Genomic DNA, 20,691 nt, shown 5'->3' with positions numbered 1-20,691 from the left:
AAAAAGAGTGTTTCTGTTTCAGCCAAAAATCCACTGGAATTGTCAGCTAAAACCCAAACTCAAATTTAGAGACAGTTTCAGTGCTGATCGAAATCCAGAACCAAACTCCAAATTTTTTTGGCCTCTGGTAAATAAATGGGTTTCTTAGCATTTAGAACGTGATTCTTTTTTTTTTTTTTTTCTTATTAGTGAGGTGACTTTGCCTTTGTTCCTTCTGATTTGTGGCAAATTTTACTAAAGATGTCATTTTTACAACAGTAAAAATTACTCTCTGCTACAGTTTTATAATCATCACTCTGCTAAATCATGCTTTAACACTTAACCCCCACCCCTTTTACTAAGCTATGGTAAAAGTTTCTACCGCAGCCTGGAGCGCTAAATGCTCCAACACTGCTCCAAAGCTCATAGAATTCCTATGAGCATCTGAGTCCCAGGCTGTGGTAGAAACCTGTTATGACTTAGTAAAAGAGGGCCTTTATTTGAAATTTAATATACAGTATACTTTGAAACCTTTCTTCATTTAACTGTTTAGTAGGCTGATTAAAATATATTTATCATTCAAAACTAAAATTAATTTTAAGGCAAATCATCATCTTTTCACTTCAGAATAACTCCTTCGAATAACTGCACAGTTGTAAATCAGCCAGGAACAATTACAAAAACGGTTACCAAATTTATTTGGCGTCACATGCATTAAATATAATACAAAGAAAGCCAAATAGAAAAGCAATCTGCCAGTAGCCTGTAGAACCAGCTTTAGGCTTTATGATAATTGATTTACAATGATACATAAATTACCTTTCACTTTCTTCTGCACCACTTCTGTCTCTGAAAGTCCAGCTTTTAAAAGGTCAAAGTTTTGAAAATGCTGTCTCAATCATTAACTAAACAGAGTGAAACAAAAGTGCATATCTCACCAGTAAATGAGTGACTTCTGGTAAAATCAACAGCAAGTTAAATATTTTCTGCAGCCTTTATCCTTTACCCTTTGCCAATCTATTGGCTTTCATGTCTTTGCATATGCAGATGACATTCAGCTTATACACCAGCTAGAATATAATAACCCTGACGAAATAGCATCTGTCAATAGGAAACTCGAGCTTGTCCATCAATGGCTCGAGACTAACCGACTAGCCTTAAACATTGAAAAAATTAATGTTATGTTTTTCCCATGGAAGGACGACCAAAAGCTGCTTTCTCCTATTACCATTAAAGGTTCAACCTTACAACTAACAAGAAGCATCAAGATCCTAGGAGTTATCTTTGATAATAAACTCACTTACCACGAACATATTAATAGTATCGTTAGATCCACATTTTTTAGACTACGGCAAATTCGTTCAGTTTCAAAATTTCTATCCCCTAAATCCATAAATATTTTAGTTCATTCTTTAGAAATTTCAAAAATCGATTACTGTAACGCACTGTTCAAAGGGATTGCTTTAAAAGAAATCCGTCGTTTACAGATCATACAAAATGCTTCTATAAAACTCATTAAAAAAAGCAAAAAAAATTTGATCACGTTACTCCGCTACTCAGGGAAGCACATTGGCTCCCTGTAGCCCATAGAATAACCTATAAATTAAACTTATTAGTTTTTAAAAGTCTTCTTTGTAAATCTCCCTCTTTTATTTACAGAGTTTTGATCCCCTATACTCCACTTAGATTGCTTAGATCTATTGATCAACATCTTTTGACAGTTCCTTCTTTAAAAATTATAAATACACGGCGAAATTCAATCTTTTCCGTCACAGCACCTCAAACCTGGAATTTACTTCCAATCAATATTCGTGAAGAATTAGATTTGGTTAGATTTAAAAGTAAGCTCAAATGTTTTCTTTTTAAAGATGCATTTGACAGCTGAGATAACCAGAACACACAACCCGACCAAAGTTTTTTATAGATCTCATGTGTACTACTTTCGCCTCCCTTTGTTTTTCTTTTCCTAATGTTGTTTACCATAAATGTTTTCTTTATCCCTCTCAAAATTGTATTTCTTTCCCTTTTCCTTTCCCTTTAAATCCCATGTTGTCTTAAGTTTTTTTTTAATTAAATTGTCAGTCTCCCCCTATTAACTTATGTTTATTATTATACTATGTACATCGCTTAGAATATTGAATAAGCGATAAATCAAATATTGAATAAACTTGGAAACTTGGAACTTTTGTCTTTTCTTTAATATGAAAATCAATGCGTGCAACGTGAACACAAATACATCCAGCTAATCTTTTTTACACCCTCTCTATCTCTTTATTTTATTTTCAATCATGGTGCCTCTGGGCAGTAGGCTAGTTACAAGAAATAGGAACAGAATAAGGACATTGCCAGAGCAGGTAAAATCATGTGTCCCAGGTATAATTAGGGATGGGTTTCGAATAGATATTCTATATACTGGGCTAAACGATTCAGGTCTTGACTGGTTTAAGCTTGGATCCAGTCCATATTGTGCCGATTGAACTCTTTTAATAGTTAATGAAGAATTTTGAGACATGCATTGTAGCAGGTGCATTGATTACTTAGGTGCCCGTTTACCAAGCTGGAGTATGCATCAAAGCATGCTTGTGTGTGTTAGGTGCCATTGACTCGTATTTGAGTCCTAGCAACTTGATGATCTTTCATCATCAGGTTTTCATGGCAGAATACAGAAGTAGATGGCCGGACCTTTCATCTTTGCAGTATAAATTTGATTCTGTAGCTTTTGTCGCATCAAATGCAATCCTCTGCCTCCAACACTACCCACCTATTGCTGCCCAGATGGGTGGTACATCATTAGTCTGACATCTCCACTGAAACCTGTCTGCCTTGGGAAACCCTGCTGGTAGTGAAACTACCGACAGCATAGCTTCAGCTTCTCAGATGTGCACAACCTTCAGTGGCACATCAAGCCCATGTACCATGACTGGAGGGAATGCATGCTTAGCACAGCTTAAAATAGCGATCTGCAGGGCGCACTGAGGCATCTCACAGTAAGGTGCACATGTGCATGCACTAAAATAAATTTTAGGTTTTGGTCAAGAGGGCATGTCTGAGGGTGGAGAGAAGGTGGATCTGCATCAGCATCACCACATTGCCATGCATTGATTAATGCATGATTAGTGTGTGAGCACTTATCACCTACAAAATAGGTGACAGTAAGGGCTGGTGTGCTAATGGCCATTAATTCAGAAAATTGGCCATTTTTTGGCTGCAGTAGAAATGGCCTTAGTGCGTGGGAAAGACCTGCGTAAGGGCACACTAAGGCTACTTTTTGCTGCAGCTTTGTAAAAGGGCCCCTATGAGATCTAAGCATGTACCAGAAAGTTCTCATATCAGTTTGGAATAGTTTACCCTTAAGTATTATACAACTGTCTTTATACAGGTTTTGGGTTTCTTTCACAGATCTTATTTTAAGACTTTATTTTATAAATATCTTATTCAAGATTTATAATTTCTTTTGGTAATTTTATTTGTATTTTATTTATTTATTTATTTAGATTTTTAACCCGTCCTCCCGGTAGCTCAGAACGGCCTACAAGCAAACATTCACAGTGGAGTACATTTGGACAATACAAAGACTATACAGTAGTTTAAATACAAGGACTATACAGCAATTTAAGTACAAGTTAAGAATGGACTATACAGCAATTTAAGTAGAAGTTTAGAATGGAGAAGAGAGGGGAGGGGAGGATTAATGGGGGTGAGGCGTAGACTGTGGGTGAGTTTTAGTTGAAGGGTAGGGTCTTTACCGCTTTTTGGATGGTCATCAATGAGTTCTGTAATCTGATTTGTGGAGGGGAGCTGGTTCCAGAGTTGGGGGATGAAGTGGCTGTAGGAGCATTTGCGGGCAATTTATGACAGGAGGGTCTATACTGGGGGGATGTATAGGCGTTTCTCCATTTCAGAGCGGAGGGGGCGGTTGGGGATGTACAGGGTTAACTTAGATTTTATGTAGGTAGGGGTGGTGGCGTAAATTCTTTTATGCGCTATTACCAGGGCCTTGAATGCGCAGCGTTGGTTAATTGGAAGCCAGTGTTCAGCGCGGAGGGCTGGGGAGATGGGATCGTGGTAGTTGAGGTTGTGTAGGAGGCAGATTACGCTGGAAGCGCTTGAGATCTTTTTTGGCTACTCCATTAAATAGGGAGTTGCAGTAATTCATCCTGGAGAGGACATAGTGTAGAGGAGTTGGGCTAGGTTGGGTGTGGAGATGTAGGGCTTGATCCTTCTCAGTTGGTGGACGTAGTAGAAGGAGGTAGAGACCACTTGAGATATGTGGGTGGACAGGGACAGGTGGCCGTCCAATGTTACTCCTAGGCTGCGTACTTGATCTGCTGCAGTTAGTAAGGTGGAGTCCCATGATAGTGTTGGGCGTGTGTATTTGGTACTTTTTTTCCTGATCCATAAAAGTTCGGTCTTGGAGGCGTTCAGCTGTAGTTTGTTGTTTGTCATCCAGGTTTTCATGTCAGAGAAGCAGTGTTGGAGGTTAGCGATTTGGGATGATCAGTTTTCGCCTAGTGGGAGGAGCAGCTGGATGTCATAGGCATAGGAGTGGATTTTAATGTTGTACTTCTGGGCTATATCAATGACAGGTCTGATGTAGAGGTTAAATAGGAGGGGGGATATGAGGGTGCCTTGGGGAATGCCATATTTGAAAGGCCTGGGGTTAGATTTGTGCGTCTCTAGTAGGACTGTTTGGGTTCTTTGGTGAAGGAAGGAGGTGAGCCACTGGAGGGCAGAGTCCTTGATTCCAAGATCATAGAGTCTGGATAAGAGGAGGTGGTAGTCAACAGTGTCAAAGGCAGCGCTGAGGTCAAGTAGGACTAGTAGGGCATCGCTGCCTTTGTCGAGTATTGACCAGCTGTCATCAGTGATATCCAGGAGTACTGACTCTGTGCTGTGGCCTGTTTGGAAGCTGGATTGAGCAGGACACAGGGCAGCTTGTTCTTCAATGAAAGGGTGTAATCGGCGGAGTCGATGAAAACTTACCTGTTTGAAAGATTTGTATGCTAATTTTATAGTTATATTCTTTGATTTTTTATTTTTATCGAAATGTATTCTCTGACTCTGTATTTTCACTGAAATGTAACAGTTCTCTTGATGTGAACCACCCAGAACTATTGGTTGGGCGGGTATATAAAAAAATAAAATTATTATTAATTAAATTATAAGTCAATGGAAGGCATAAGTATTTCCCTGTAATTTCATCGAGTATCTCCTAGTCTTTGTAATTTTTGATGGAATGAAAAATCGATCCACTTGTACTCATTCTACTCCATAACTCTGGTGGCATCACCTCTATTGGTTAAAAGCAGCTCTAGCATCACCTTGCCATGAGCAAGCTCCTTAAATATTGCTTACGGAATACTCCTTGTACTTTTGGAGGGGTTCTGCAGTTGGCACTCTACAATCAATATTTAGTAAATCTAAGCCTTCCAGAATAGCATGGACTTTGTCATGTCCATATTTGACTCCTGTGCCACCTGGTCATTTTCTGGGCCAGGTGTGCACAGGCACAGGGCAAAGTGGAAATGTCCAATCGAGATGGTGCACAATAACAGTGTCTTTCAACTCATCTGATAAATCCAATGGTCTTTATTAATCCAAAACAAAATCGTACATCCAAAGCAACTCAATGACTCGACATGATCACGTTTCGGCCATCCGGCCTGCATCAGGAGTCTTAGAAGTCTTTGGGTAGCAAGTAGTCTTTAAATGGCAAATGGTCAAAAGTGAAACAATCATACCATTGCTCCGAGTCTGTAAATGCTGTAAATGCTGCAAAACCACACAGCCATGCATGGCTGTGTGGTTTTGCAGCATTTACAGACTCGGAGCAATGGTATGATTGTTTCACTTTTGACCATTTGCCATTTAAAGACTACTTGCTACCCAAAGACTTCTAAGACTCCTGATGCAGGCCGGATGGCCGAAACGTGATCATGTCGAGTCATTGAGTTGCTTTGGATGTACGATTTTGTTTTGGATTAATAAAGACCATTGGATTTATCAGATGAGTTGAAAGACACTGTTTTTGTGCACCATCTTCGATTGGACATTTCCACTTTGCCCTTGCTTGTTTGATTTCTGTGGAATTGGTTCCCCTGTTTTATTGTGCCAGGTGTGCATAGGAGCAGAAGTTAATGGGGCACTCCTATGCCCACTACCAATAAAAAGGCTCAGGAGGAGTCCATCACAGGGGGGAGGCTATAGATCACAGCTTAATAAATATTAGACACACAGCAATGCAGCTGCTTTTTTCTCACATTGTTTCTCTATTTTGCCTCTAACATATAAAGGTAGTTTGTCCCTCTTTAAATCACACTCTTTCTGCGAAGAGTGCATCCTAGTATTTTGTTCATCCATCAGACCTGCTAATCACTAAATCATGATTCAGTGACTAACCACATCAATATCTTCTTCTACCATGCTGGTTTCTAGGTCAATGACTTTGTAAAACAGCCAAAAATATTTTATATATGATTTTCCAAGTTATTTTTACCTTTTCCAAGTTATTTATACCTTTCCAAGTTATTTGTTACCTCTTCTCTCTTACACTTCTTGGCTAAGAGCTGCACCAATCCCACTTTCCTACCTGACCAGCATCCTTGCTCTCCCCAACCTCTAGCCTTCCAATTTCTTTCAAGTATTTTAAATGAATTCAAATTCACTAGACGAGGGAAGGAAGAAGATAAATGCTGGAAATTCTCCACCTCATGGACCCAGCTTAGCCTCCATTCTTCTGTATAAATTCCACAGGTGCTTACAAATTCCACAGGAAGGATTGAATCTTGTGGCCCTTCTTGCAGGCAAGGAATTCTGGAAGACCAAGGACACTGTTTATAATCTACCTCCTAGTGAGCCATTGCAGCACATGCCTTGGCCTTGATTCTGTTTAGAACCTTCTGCATGTGCACCCTGAGTCTGACCAGTAGCTATCTGCATTGTATAGCTGAGATTCCCTCTCATCTTGGGAATGTGAAAGCCCCAAATGATGTGGAAGCAAATTTTATTATAGTTTCATACCCAAGAAGAGTAACACATCCAACAAACTCCAAAACCAGACAAATTTTGACATGCTTGAATTGCTGAGACCAAATATGTTTATTTCAATGTATTCAAATAGTACAGAAAAATAAAACGAGATATCAGTTGGAGAAAAAAACAACAAACTTTGTTTCATTATATCGTGAGAGCTGACCTGCGAATAGTTTTGTCTAGAGGGCTTTTGAAATCTTACCCTGGGACCACCAGCAAAGTGAGAAAATTACAAAATTAACCAGTTGCAGAGATATAACACTGGCCTGCAATATTTCTAAAACGCAAATAGTACTTGGAAGCACAAAAGAGTTTATAGAATTTTACATCTGGGATGTCTGTGAATGGTGAATAATGTTCTGTGAAATCTATTGTAGGGGCCTATTTACTAAAGTGTCCTAAGCAGTTACTGAGTGAATTATTATATGGCTAACTGTTAGCACACAGCTGCAACACTTAGTACATAATAACTTATACAATAAGACCCTGATTCTATAAAATGTGCCTGCAGTTAGGTGCCTAGATTGGTGTGCCCAGCTGATCTAGGCGCCTAACTTACCCTCCTTTTACAAAGCCACGCCAGTGGCTACTACTGCAGTCACTGCCCCAAAGCCCATAGAGATTTAAAGGGCTTTGGGGCTTTTGCCGTGCATCAGCCACTAGAGTGACTTTGTAAAAAGGGGGGGGGGGTTAATTTTTTAACTGACTTAATCAGTGTTGATAATTGAAAGCGCCATTAAAAAACATTTAAAAATGAATTAGCCGGTAGGTGCCTACCAGTTTGAGGTTGGCGTCTACACTCTGAGGTAAGCGTCTATTAGCAAGCAGGCGTGGTTAGGGGCGGATTCGGGATGGAGTGGATTGACTTAGGCATCGGTAAGCGCCTACCTTAGGTGCACTCATTTAGGCCAAGAAACTCCTGGCCTAAATGACAGGGCACCTAAGGATTCAAAATCTGGCGGTGCCTAAGAATGCTCAGGCACTGCTAGGTGCAGTTCTATAAACGGTGCCTAGAGGATGATTGACAATCACAGCAAATGGTGCCTAAGAGTTAGACACCATTTACAGAATCAGGGCCTAAGTGTTTGCTAGCATAATGCGTGGGTGCATAGGGAGAGGTATGGAAAAAGGAGAGGTAGGAAAAAGGAGGTATTGAAGCCTTGGTATAAGACTCTGGTGAGGCCTCATTTGGAATATTATGTGCAATCCTGGAGAGCACACCTTGCAGGGTGCTGGTCACTGATGTATTCTATGGTCTGGACTGTTTTATGGTTGTAGTGATATTTGTCATTGATGCGATTTTGTTTGTCATATGTAATTTTATATTTTATATGTAAGTATGTAACTAGGCCAGGATAAGGGCAGGGGATAAATAAACAAAAACAAAACAAACCTTCAAAAAGATATAAACACAATTGAGTTGGTCCAGAGGAAGGCTATTAAAATGGTCAGTGGTCTACGTCATAAGATGTATGGGGACAGACTTAAAGAGCTCAATATGTATACTTTGAAGGAAATGCAGGAGAGGGTGGAAAATAGGTTATGGCAAGGTGCCTTGCAGTTAGCATGCCATAAGTTACTATGGGGCCCTTTTCTAAAGCTTAGCACACACTAACAGGATTAGCAAGCATTAAATCCTAAGGAATTCACTTTATTCCTATGGGCTTCTTAAGGCAGATTCTCAAAACTATACTCTGTCTTTAATGTGCTCGCTAAACCGGTTCCAGCCGATTTACCGTGCATGCATTTTAGCGGCAGATTATCAAAACATCTTAGCAAAGTCTTTTCTGAGTTTTCTAGCAGTCTCTGATACTGCCATGCAAATATAGTACAACGAGATCGTTAATATTAAAATGATCACTCTGAGTGATTCTCTATAATTGTCAAATGATTCTCTAACCTCGTTGTACCACATTTGCGGCCAAAATTTGCCAACAGGTCTGAGCTGTCGTTGCCTTGCTTTTTGATCAGTGCCTGAGCGAAACCCCCCCATTAGCAAATTAAAATAATAATTTAAAAAAAAAAACAAAACCCCAAATTGAAGATCATCAGGACAGATGACTACTCTCTCTACTGCCACATCACACAATTACTTGACACTGCTATCACACCACCCCCCTGCAGCGGGAGAGATGTCCAGTTCCTCCTGCTGCCAAGCAAAGCCCCCTGACATACATCCCTGGCAGCGGGAGAGATGCCCACTCACCCACCTGAGGCTCTGATTGGCCCAGGTTGTTTAAGGCCCCTCCTATGGAAGGGTCCTTAGGCACCTGGGCCAATCAGGCCCCTCCCCGGATACACCAGGGAGGGGCCTAAGGCTCTAATTGTCTCAAGTTGTTTAAGGCCCCCTTCTTCTGGAGCCATATGGTAACCCTACCCAGTGGCGTAGCGAAGGTGAGTGGCGCCCAAGGTGGTTATGCCCCTCCCCTGCCTTCTTCTCTGCCCCCTCATGCTTCTTCCTGACACCCCCTGCTGTGCACACCCATTTCATTCCCCCATACCTCTTTAATTTTCCCAGCACAAGCAGCATCACAAACTTGCTGCCCGCATTGGTGTTGGCTCTCCCCCTGATGTCATTTCCTAGGCGTGGGACCTGGAAATGATGTCAGAGAGAGAGTCAACACCAATGCGGGCATCACGTTCGTGATGCTGCTTGCATCGGGAAAATTAAACAGGTACAAGGGAAGGGGCGCATGGCAAGGTGGGTCAGGAAGGAGCAGGGGGCAGAGAGAAGGATGGGTCCTGGCACCCCCACCAAGACAGCACCTAGGGCAGACCGCCCTGCCCCACCCCGCCACACTCCCAATACTATGCCACTGACCCTACCTTTATGGTAACTGCATGGACAAATGCTAGCCATAATGCCAACAGTTACCCACAGGTTGTACATTCATCGTGCATGAAATTATGCAACAACTAACCCATGGCAATGGCAAAACTTCTCTGCACTTTAGAATAAAAGCCCAACCGTGGCATAGCGAGGGTGAGTGGCACGGGACCTGGAAGTGATGTCAGAGAGAGCAGACACTGAGCGGGCAGCAAGTTCATGATGTTGCTCACGCTGGGAAAATTAAAGAGGTACGAGTGACCGGAAGGGAAGGTACATATGTGCGGGGTGGGGGGAGGGTCAGGAAGGAGCAGGGGGCGCAGAGAAGGATCACCAAGTCTAATAGTGTTCTTTGCTCTTCTTTCAGTATAAACCTGCTGTAGGATCCCAATATGTTCAACAGACAAATGTTGGAACCTCATGCTAGAAGATCAGGAATAAGCTTATCAGTTTTTCTTCAGCTTAACTGCAGCATTCTTTCCCACTCGGAGTACCTGAATACTGTCAGTGACAAATCTGAAGTTGCTTTAACATAGAAGCAAAGGGGTCAATATTCAACCGTCAACGATGAGTTTTTTGGTCACTGCCGATGGCATTATTCCTGGATATTCATAGCCAGGACCTGTGTGGGCTTTGACTCTAAATAGCTGGTTATTTTTAAGCCAGCTAACACATAGCCACTAAAGTCGATATTCATCACATAAGTGGCTGTGGGTTTCCACTTAAAAATAGGACAGACCCATATATATATGCTAACCCTGGCCACTTACGCGCTGAATATCATCACTTAAGCAACTCCACCTCCAGAATGCCCCCCAAAATAGCCAGCTTTGTGTTAGCATTAATCACAATATTCAAGGCACTTAGCTGAATATTAGCAATTAGCCATGATTAAGAGTCCTCCTCTCCACCCCCCCCCCCATACCTCTTAAATGTTCATTGGAAAAAGCAGCATCTTCTTACTTGCTGATCACGCCGGTGTTGGTTCCCTTAAGACATCACGTCCTGGTCGCAGGATGTGACTTCAGAAGGGAGTCGTCACGAGCAGCAGGTGGAAGATGCTGCTTTCACCACCGAACATTTCAAGAGGTATATGGGGGCGGGGCGCACCCAAGCAGTGGGGAAAAGTTGGGGAGTGCATGCCGCAGCAATGCTGTGCACTACCATGCCAGGCACCAAGCTCCCTCACTATGCCACTGGCAGCCAGCTACATCATTTTGAATATCAGTTCCAAAATGGTTTAGCTAAATGTACTAGATGAACACCAAAAAGTCCAACAGGACAAAGAACCCACAAGTTCAAAACACAAAACAGACAGTGGGGGCGGACAATGAGCACTCAATTGAAGATCACAGATGTGAACAGATCTTGTTTATTTCAATGAAGGACACATATACAAGCTTTGGATTCAACACAGCGCTGTGTTTCGGCGAAAGGAAACGCCTGCATCAGGGGTTACTAAACATAAAAACAAAATTAAAAACATTTAATTGTGCAATATAAATATGGATGAATAATATAAATATGGATAATAAAAATATATAAACATGGACATTCACAGTTCATCACAGAAAGCTAATAGAAGCCAAAACAGCAAGACAAAGTAAACGAATAAAAAGATGATGGTAATACAACTGTTAAAAATATTCATAACACCAACAGAACAAGACAAAATAGATAGATAAAAAGACAACTAGTAATGCAACTGTTGAGAATATTGTTAAAGATATTCGTGACACTCAAAACTCATTCATGACACCAGAAGAGCAAGACAAAGTAGATGAATAGAAAGACAATGGTAATACAACTATTGTCCCTTGTTAATAAGTTTTGGGTGTCACGAATATCTTTAACAATATTCTCAACAGTTGCATTACTAATTGTCTTTTTATCTATCTAATTTGTCTTGTTCTGTTGGTGTTATGAATATTTTTAACAGTTGTATTACCATCATCTATTTATTCATTTACTTTGTCTTGCTGTTTTGGCATCTATTACTTTTCTGTGATGAACTGTGAATGTCCATCACTAATAATAATACCCTAAGTGAGCATGCGCACTCCTACCTGCGTGTTCCGTGGTCCGTAGGACTCAGCGGTAGTTTCTTCTGCACATGTGAGGCACTTTAAGCAGGGACGCATGGACGTGATTCCCCCCTCCCGACCTCACTCCGTCTAACTAGACAACGGCCCCACACTCGCGGCCCCCAGGTAATGTTCTGCAGCCCATGGTCTGGCCGGCTCCTTTACACTCCCTGGCTGAAGTTATTTTTAAGTTCAAAGCCACCACGGCAGCTCCTCTCATGAGCCGCACCTGCGTTGGAGAAGGTTTCCGACGAAGGCGGGGATTATGAGAGGAGCCGCTGTGGCAGCTTTAAACTTAAAAATAACTCCGGCAAGGGACTAAGGGAGCCAGCCATAAACAACCAGCTGCTGGGAAGGGAAGGGGGGAGGGAAAATGCTGCTGCTACTGCACAGGGATGTGGAGGGGAGGGAAATACCACTGCTGCTGCTGCACAGAGAAGTGGAGGGGGAGGGAAATACTGCTGCTGCACAGGGAAGTGGGGTGGGGGAGGGAAATGCTGCTGCACAGGGAAATGGAGGGAGAGGGAATGCTGCTGCAGCTGCTGCACAGGGAAGTGGGAGGGGAGGGAAATGCTGCTGCTACATAGGGGGCAGGGAGACAGAGATAGAAAGAAAGACAGAGAGGCAGCGGGAGGGAGGGAGAAAGAAAGAAAGATAAACAGAGGGAGGGAGACAGAAAGAAAAGAAGAAAGACACAGGGGCAGAGAGAAAGACAGAAAGACAGACAGACAGACAAAGAGGGCCAGGGAGAGAGACAAACAGAAAGAAAGACAGCCAGCGGGAGGGAGAAAGACAGAAAGAAAGAGAGGGGCAGGGAGAGACAGAAAGAAAGAAAGGCAGACAGACATATTTTCTAGCACCCGTTAATGTAACGGGCTTAAAGACTAGTGTTTATATATTTAGACATTTTTTATTATCTATATTTATATTATTCATCCATATTTATATTGCATGATTAAATGTTTTTAATTTTGTTTTTATGTTTAGTGACCCCTGATGCAGGCGTTTCCTTTCGCCGAAACACAGCGCTGCGTCGAGTCCAAAGCTTGTATATGTGTCCTTCATTGAAATAAACAAGATCTGTTCACATCTGTGATCTTCAGTTGAGTGCTCATTGTCCATTCCCACTGTCTTTTTGGTGTTAGATAATTGTACTCCCAGGAATTATCTCTACATGAGAGTTCTCAGTTCCCTATTACAGAAATCTTAAATTCTTCTCTTAGATACTGTAAAGACACATACTGAGTTCAGCTTCAAGCCACACAACTGTATTCACTTCAGAAAGTTAAACCTGAATATTTATAATATCATAACATCTTTACAATTTACATCTTTACAGTTTTGATATAATGAACTGGTAAGCTGAATTGTTATCATTAAGTATAATTTTATAAACCAGAGGAGACAAGCCAAAATATATATTTGAGTTAGAAGTTGAGGAAATTTTCACACATTTTCTTTGTCAAATTCACAAATGAAATACATTGTCAAGTGACAAGAGACATCATTCCATCCACCCGAGTCTACCATTTCAACACAGTCTTCATCATCGTACGCATTGTTGGGTTCTCCACCACGCCACTTGTTGAAGGTCTGCATAGGTGATCGATCTGAATATACAAACTGTCCCTCTTTCTCCAGGTCATTAATTCCAATGAAAACCCTTGTAAGGGCTGCTTGGTTGATATAAGAAGCAATCATATTATTTGTGGTCTCGTCCTTGGGCATGCTCAGTGTTCCTCCTCTCCCTTGGCAGTAGGACTGGGCATCAATATATTTCTTCTCTTCTTTCACCAGCAGGTAAATCTTACTATCCGTCTCACGCATGCCAGCAACAACTGCGGGGGAGGGCAGTGCTGAAAAGTGAGCACTTGCATTTCTATAAACCAACTTAGTATACACCACAGAAATACAAACAGAAATCAAACATGATATTATAACAAGATTATTTGAGAATTTCTTTTTAATTCATAATGCGAGACTGAATGAAAATAAGATAAATCTAAGCTTTAGTTTATATGCATACATACCATTTTTTATAAATTTCAGTTCAGTGGTCAGCTGGGTCACCTGGATGTCCATTTCACCAAAAGCTTTTCTTAACTGGCCACATTCACAGGGTATCCCTACAAACACAGGGTTAGGTCCACAGTTAATTACTAGGTAATAGTAGTTGGAACGGCACCAGAGAATTTGCTAGCCTGAAACCCAACCATACATGGTTTGTTTGGGCTTTTACTGCTTTATTTTGGTGATACCAGTTATGGAAAAATGCTCAATATTTAGGGACTTATTTACTAAGCTGTGTTAGACGCTGACGCACACCTAACCCAGCATTTACAGGCTAATACAGGAGACACTAAAATGTCCTGTGTTACTTGTGCTGGTCTGTATACACTAGGGGGCTTATTAAAAAAAAAAAAAAAAAAAGTTCAAAAAGTGGCCTAAGTCGTACTTGGACGATCAAAAAGACAGATCGTCCAAGTACTGATAATCAAAGCTGGTTATAGACGTATCTAAAACCAGCTTAGGTCTTTACCCTGCCTTTGAAAACCTAGAGTGAAAAGAGGCGTTTTTGGAGGAGGGGAAAGGGCGGGAGGTGGGCCAACCTAGACTTAGTCGTCCGGCAGCCTTAACCAAAAAGGGTTGACAGGTTGCCAGATGGAACTTACATGTTTTGACCAAGTCAAAATAGGTATAAGTTCCAGCCCAGGCAACCTGTACATCCCCCACCGCAATGATCATGGCAGGAGAGATGCGATGCCTAATCTCTCCTGCTGCGATCACGATCCCATCCCCCCAGCCCCGCGAACTGCAGCGAACCAGCAGGAGAGATGCCCAATCTCTCCTGCCAGCACCCCGAGCCCAGGCCCTCCTGTCAAACCTGAATATCGGCAGAAGGGAGCCCAGGCCCTCCTGCCGAAAGCACGCCCCCCACCCCTGAATACTGGCAGGAGAGATCCCAAGCTCTCCTGCCAAAGGCGTACCCCCACCCCCACAAACCCCCCGAACACCCACCTCCCACTACCCTGACCCCTATCCTGGACATCCCCCCTAACTAATCTTAAAGTTGGCTGGATGGACGGGTCCCCTGTCCAGCCGGCCAGCAGGCCCACCATCCTCAGAATGGCGGGCCTGCCCCTTCCCGATGCATTGTGGGATGTACCTGGGAGGGGTCTAGGGCCTTAATGGCCCAGGCGCCTAAGGGCCGCCCCTAGGAGGGGCCTTAGTCACATGGGCCTACCAGAATTGGGCCAGTTGCCTATGAGCGTGGGAGCTGTTACCGCCACGGCCAGCACTAAAAACCACACTACAGTTTTGTAAAAGAGGGGTTAGTTTTTAGTCTTTTGAGACTCAATATTTTCCCATGATTTCCTTAAAAATTGGCAAATTATTGATAATTTTTTTAATTTGAGTGTTTTCTTTTCTACATTAAAATAAGTTTCTAATATTTTTCTGTGTGCATTAGAGAATGACAAGGGGACAAAGTTTGTCTCCATCCCCGCCTTGTCCCCATGGGCTCTGTCCCCATCCCCACATGTCTCTGCAAACTCTGTCCTCACTTGCACAAGCCTCAAACACTTAAGATTTTATATTTAAATCTTGTTATTAAAGGGACAATATTCTGTACAACTGTTTATAAATCACAAATAGAGTCTTCCATTTCAATCTGGTTTTGCTACAACCTTCCCAAAGATTCAGTTGCTTGTGTTTCTATATCATTTAAGAAGATAATTGGATTGTCTTTCAAACATGGGTATAGAAGAGAACCTACGTTGTGTGGTGGATGAACAGGAAAATAACCCCCTCTTTTACAAATGCATAGCGCAGGTCTTAGCATCGGCAGCGGCGATAAGTGCTCTGACACTCATAGGAATTCTATGAGTGTCAGAGCAATTACCGCCACTGCTGGCACTAAAACCCACGCTATGCATTCGTAAAAGAGGGGGTAAGTGTCTATTAAATGTTGGATAAATTCCTTGATACCAGCAATGATGGATGAATCTATTGCAGTAACAATAAGATGGTTGAGCAGCTGGACACATGATGGAAGGACATTGCACATGGTAGGAGTCTGATCAGCAGACAAAGACTCTTGTTACCACATCAAAGTAGACAAGACACAAATGATGTCATTTAACAGTAGTTAATTTAAATTCAAAGGTTTTGCAGTTTTTTTAATCATTGAATTCAGTTGCCAAATGCCTTAAAATATGTTAATTTTTTACATATTGATACTAGTCTCAAGTTTTAGAGAATAATATGGGGACAAAGTTCATCTGATTTTTGTTTTGTTTCTCTGCTCTTTTCATTGTGTCTTTCACACTTCAACTCTATTTCCTTTTCTTTTCTGTTCTTTCATTTTACATACAAAATACCAGGCTGAGATGAACCATCATTCTCTCTCTGATAGTGGCCAATCTGGGTCACTTGGAAATACCTGACAAATCCCAAGAGAAAAGTCTGTTCTGCATTACTTTCTCATAGACTTAATTGTCTCTTCTCCTACCTCTGACATCCAGTAACTTGTATAAACTTTGTTTTTAATTTTAAACTCAGCTTCACTACTACATTTTTTTTAAATTTATATTTTGATTTTCATACAATATGGGGCTCATAATCGAAACAGAAAAACATCTAAAAACCAGCCTAAATCGGCACTTGGACGATCAGTAACAAAAAACGTCCAAGCGCTGATAATCGAACGGGGTTTTAGATGTATTTAAAAATGACTTAGGCCTTCACAGTGCCGCTGGACAACCAGAGCTAAAAGGGGCGTTTTAGGAGGAGTGGTGAGGGAGGGATTTGGGTAGGACGTGGGCTGTCCTAGACTTAGTCGTACTGCATTTATAACCGAAGGTTTTACAACACTGCCTAGACGGAACTTAGATGTTGTGACTTAGGCCATCTAAAACCAGGTCTAAGTCCATAAAAGATATCCAAAGTGACCAGATAAGCACTGCAGACACAAAGTACAGACCCCACACACAGCCCCAGTGATCACCCCCCCACCATAAAAAATGTAATAACTTTACATATCTGCCTCCAGAACATCAGCACCTGGCAGACTGGCATAGGAAAGCCTAGTAGAGCTACACAGAGGTGGCTTAAGTGGTTTTAGGGGTAGTTTAGTGAACCATGGAGAGGAGGACCCAGGCCCATAAGCCACTCTAATCACTGCATTCATAAAGAAACATGTGCACCCCCCCAAAAAAAAAAAACCCAAACCCTTTTGTACTGCCATATAAGTGGCTCCTGCAGCCATAAGGGCTATTGGGGTGGTAGATAGGTGGGTCTAATAGATTCTGGGGGTGTTTTGGGGGGCTCACTATGACCTATAAGGGAGCTGTTGTGAGATATTTATGTGGCACTCTGTTGCCATGTGGCACTCTGTTGCCATGTCTGGATGTCCAGTCCCTTACTTTTCTGGCCCCTCCCACATCTAAAAGGTTTTTTTTCTAGGCATTATGTACTTGGATGAATTTTTGGATGAAAATGGGGTATAAAGATGGATGACTTAGTGGTCAGGATAATCAGACGGCTGGACGTATAGTTGGACGATATTTGAAAAAAAAAATATATATATATATATACTGGACATATTTTTTGAAAATGGACCTTTTCCCGTGTCTGACTTTGGACGACTTGTGAGTTAGGCTTAGACGTTTCTTTTGATTATGCCCCTCCATGTTTTTATACATATGATTAGGTAAATCAGGTAAAATTACATTTTCCAAAAAGCAATGTAAAATAATTCCACATTTATATTATGAAAAAGTCCACATCAAGAGAAGAAAGGTGAAAGTAATTTTAACATAAAGAGAAAAATGTGATGGAAATATTCAGGATAACATAATCCTAATTATTTGTGCTTATAATCCTTTCAACCTATAATAATAGCCTCCCATCTCCCGCTGAGAAGAATTAAATAAAAAATTTAACCAAATCATATCAATCTTATATCCTATTTCTCCACCAAAAGAAATCTCTCTAACCCCCTCTTCTACAAAGCTGCGCTAGCGGCTGCCACATGGTAATAGCCCCAAAACTCAAAGAGATTTAAAGGGCTTCGGGGCTGTTGCCATGCAGCAGTCGCTAGTGTGGCTTTGTAGAAGACGAGATAATTGTTCAGGTTAAAAGAATATATAACTCTTACCTTCAAAAGTAACTAAACACTTACAGGGAAATTTCAAATAAAATGTTCTGCCTTTTGAAATTAGCTGAGGTTTCAGAGCCAAAAGGACCTCACGTTTCAGCTGGATGGAACAATCCACATCAGGAAAGAGATGAATTTTTTGGCCACAAAAAATAGCATCTTTATTACAGAAATATGCAGATATTCTCTGAGGACAGCATGCATATATTCTCACGTGTGTGTGACATCATCCACAGAACCCAATACAGAAACTACTAAGTACACTCTCTTTAAGCGGTGTCCACACATGCCTTCCTGACAAAGTTGGCTCATGGGACCATCAGTTCAGTAACAAAGCTAAGAAATCAACTAGGGGAGGTGAGCAGGTTGTGAGACTATATGCCTTGCTGTCCTCAGAGAACATCTGCTACAGTTAGGGCTGTGCGCTCAAGAGCCATGCTGTAAGACCAAAGTGCTCTGGATTCTTCATGGACCCTGACTAAGGAGTCCTCATATAAGTTGCTTTTATCTTTACCCTTCCCCTCCACTGCCAATTCCTGACTTTGTTCCTTTCATCTAGCCCCATATGCTTGGAATAAACTTCCTGAGTTAGTCTGTCACGCTCCTTTCTCTTCTCTTGTTTAAAAGTAGACTGAAAACCCATCTTTTTGATATAGCCTTCAATTCATTGCTCACTGCTCACCACCTAGCCCCCTAACAGTATCCCCCACCCTGGCATCCTGTTTGTCTTGTCTGTTTAGATTGTAAGCTCTTTTGAGCAGGGACTGTCTCCTTCATGACTCTGTACATTGCTGTGTACATCTGGTAGTGTTCTAGAAATAATAATTAATAATAATAATAATAATTTTATTTTTATATACCGTCCGCCATACCACATAGTTCTAGGCGGTTCACATATAGTAAAGAATTATACAATAAGTAAGTAAAATACAATTAACTAAAAAAACAATAGATAGAATACAATTTACTAAAAATGCGTTAAAATCGGCTAAAATAAACAAACTAAAAAACAATACTATTTATCAATCAAAATTCTAAAACATCAGTTTACAAATTTATCAAACAAATCAGTTTTTAGCAGTTTCCTAAAGGACATATAGGAATGAGCCTGAGAAATAATGGTACTTAACCATAAGTTCATTTTACCTGCCTGAAAACAGCAATTTATCGAAAAATCTCTTGTAACGGCAAGATTTGATAGTCGGATGGACAAATAAATATTGCCCTCAAGTAATAGTAGTAATGTGTTTATTTAGATTTATATCCTGTCCTCTGCAAAGAGCTCAGGATGGGTTACAGCAGGGGTGTCCAACCTGCGGCCCAAGAGCCGCATATGGGCCGTTTAAATATTTTGTGCAGCCCCAGTCGAGGGCGATACAGTGTTTTCCTCTGCTGCCCCCGGGTATTTACTGTCTTGCCGGCTCCCTCCTCTGTCTTGCTGCAGTGTTTGTGCGGCCCCAGAAAAATTTTTATCGGCCAATGCGGCCCAGGGAAGCCAAAAGATTGGACACCCCTGGGTTACAGTTTACATTTGCAGTGTTACAATATAAGGTTTACACACATTGTGTTGCACTATATCTTCATATAGGATTACTTACTGATGCTTGTGAAGGGTTGAGGGAGTGACTAGGAAAAAATAAATTTTTACAGTTTTTCTAAACTTAAAAAGTCCTTTAAGGTCTCTGATATGAGGAGGTAGGCTGTTCCAGAGGTTTGGTAAGAAATGGGAATAGGATCGTTCCAGGCTGTCTGGAGTTGGAAGGAGTGTCCTGATGGTGTATGTAGGCGTATTTCATCATTCTTTGGGTTGTAGAGAGGAAGTTTATCTGAGAAGGATTTGTAGAGGGATTTATATGCCAACACTAGGCCTTTGAAAATGTAGTGTTTGGTTATGGGCAGCCAGTGGTCCGATATAAGTGCTGGAGAAACTGGGTCATTGGCTTGTAGGTTTTGAATAATCTTTTATGGTTCTCCTCACCCCCAGAGATGCCAAGTCTCAATCATTAGGAATGAGTCACACTCATTTGAAGGTGATCTCACTCTCACATTCTTTGGGCCCCTTCTCTCGCTCATCAGAGACTCAGCGGCAGTGCTGACCATTGCTTTAATGAGTGGCAAACCTAAGAGAAGAAAAGCCAAGTGCTATAACCAGTAAACAGAAATCTGAGCCCACCTTCCTATGTATTTTGCCTACCTCTCTCCTACACACAGACCCTATCCCTTTTCCCTGTACCTACACATTCATGTGCTCTGAAACCTATTTTAACTACTCAGTGGAAAGAACTCTGAAAAATTTGTGCAGGTAACTGCTTAGTTACATCATGTACATGAGCACATCTTTTCAGAGGCATTTTAAGGTAGATTTTTTTATTTTCAATGCAATATGACAATTAAATATTTTTTGATTTATAGCCCAGACACTTGGTTTTGGTCTTCAGTCTCACTCTTTGGGATGGTCTATCCTTGGCATCTCTGCTTTAACTGATCAAAGAGGTCGTATTGTATTTAACTTTAGAATAGGGGTTCTTAACTTTTCTGTTGGAGGACAGTGTGCCACAATGGTTAGAACTACAGCATCAGCACCCTGAGGTTGTGGGCTCAAACCATGAGCT

At 41.5% G+C, this 20,691-nt stretch overlaps 2 protein-coding genes across 9 annotated transcripts in view; both read right to left on the bottom strand.

Moving 5' to 3' along the window:
• ALLC (allantoicase) overlaps positions 1–841 on the bottom strand; it is an 83,307-nt gene extending 82,466 nt beyond the window's left edge. For all 3 annotated transcript variants that reach the window (XM_033939012.1, XM_033939013.1, XM_033939014.1), the window contains exon 1: positions 799–841. The gene's annotated coding sequence lies outside the window, so the exon portion shown is untranslated. The remainder of the gene's footprint in view (positions 1–798) is intronic.
• Positions 842–13,201: 12,360 nt separating this feature from the next.
• Positions 13,202–20,691, bottom strand: part of COLEC11 (collectin subfamily member 11) — a 46,271-nt gene continuing 38,781 nt past the window's right edge. For 5 of the 6 annotated variants that reach the window (XM_033937050.1, XM_033937054.1, XM_033937049.1 and 2 more), the window contains 2 exons: positions 13,953–14,048; positions 13,202–13,778 (listed from right to left, as the gene is read on the bottom strand). In XM_033937050.1, the coding sequence (XP_033792941.1) occupies positions 13,369–13,778; positions 13,953–14,048 (506 nt within the window). In that variant the 3' untranslated portion in view covers positions 13,202–13,368. The remainder of the gene's footprint in view (positions 13,779–13,952; positions 14,049–20,691) is intronic. The other variant, XM_033937055.1, reaches the window with a different exon arrangement.

Source organism: Geotrypetes seraphini, chromosome 3 (assembly GCF_902459505.1).
Source record: "Geotrypetes seraphini chromosome 3, aGeoSer1.1, whole genome shotgun sequence".
Taxonomy (NCBI): Eukaryota; Metazoa; Chordata; class Amphibia; order Gymnophiona; family Dermophiidae; genus Geotrypetes; species Geotrypetes seraphini.
Note: the sequence above shows the minus strand (reverse complement) of the source record. Positions and strands in the feature narration are given on the sequence as shown.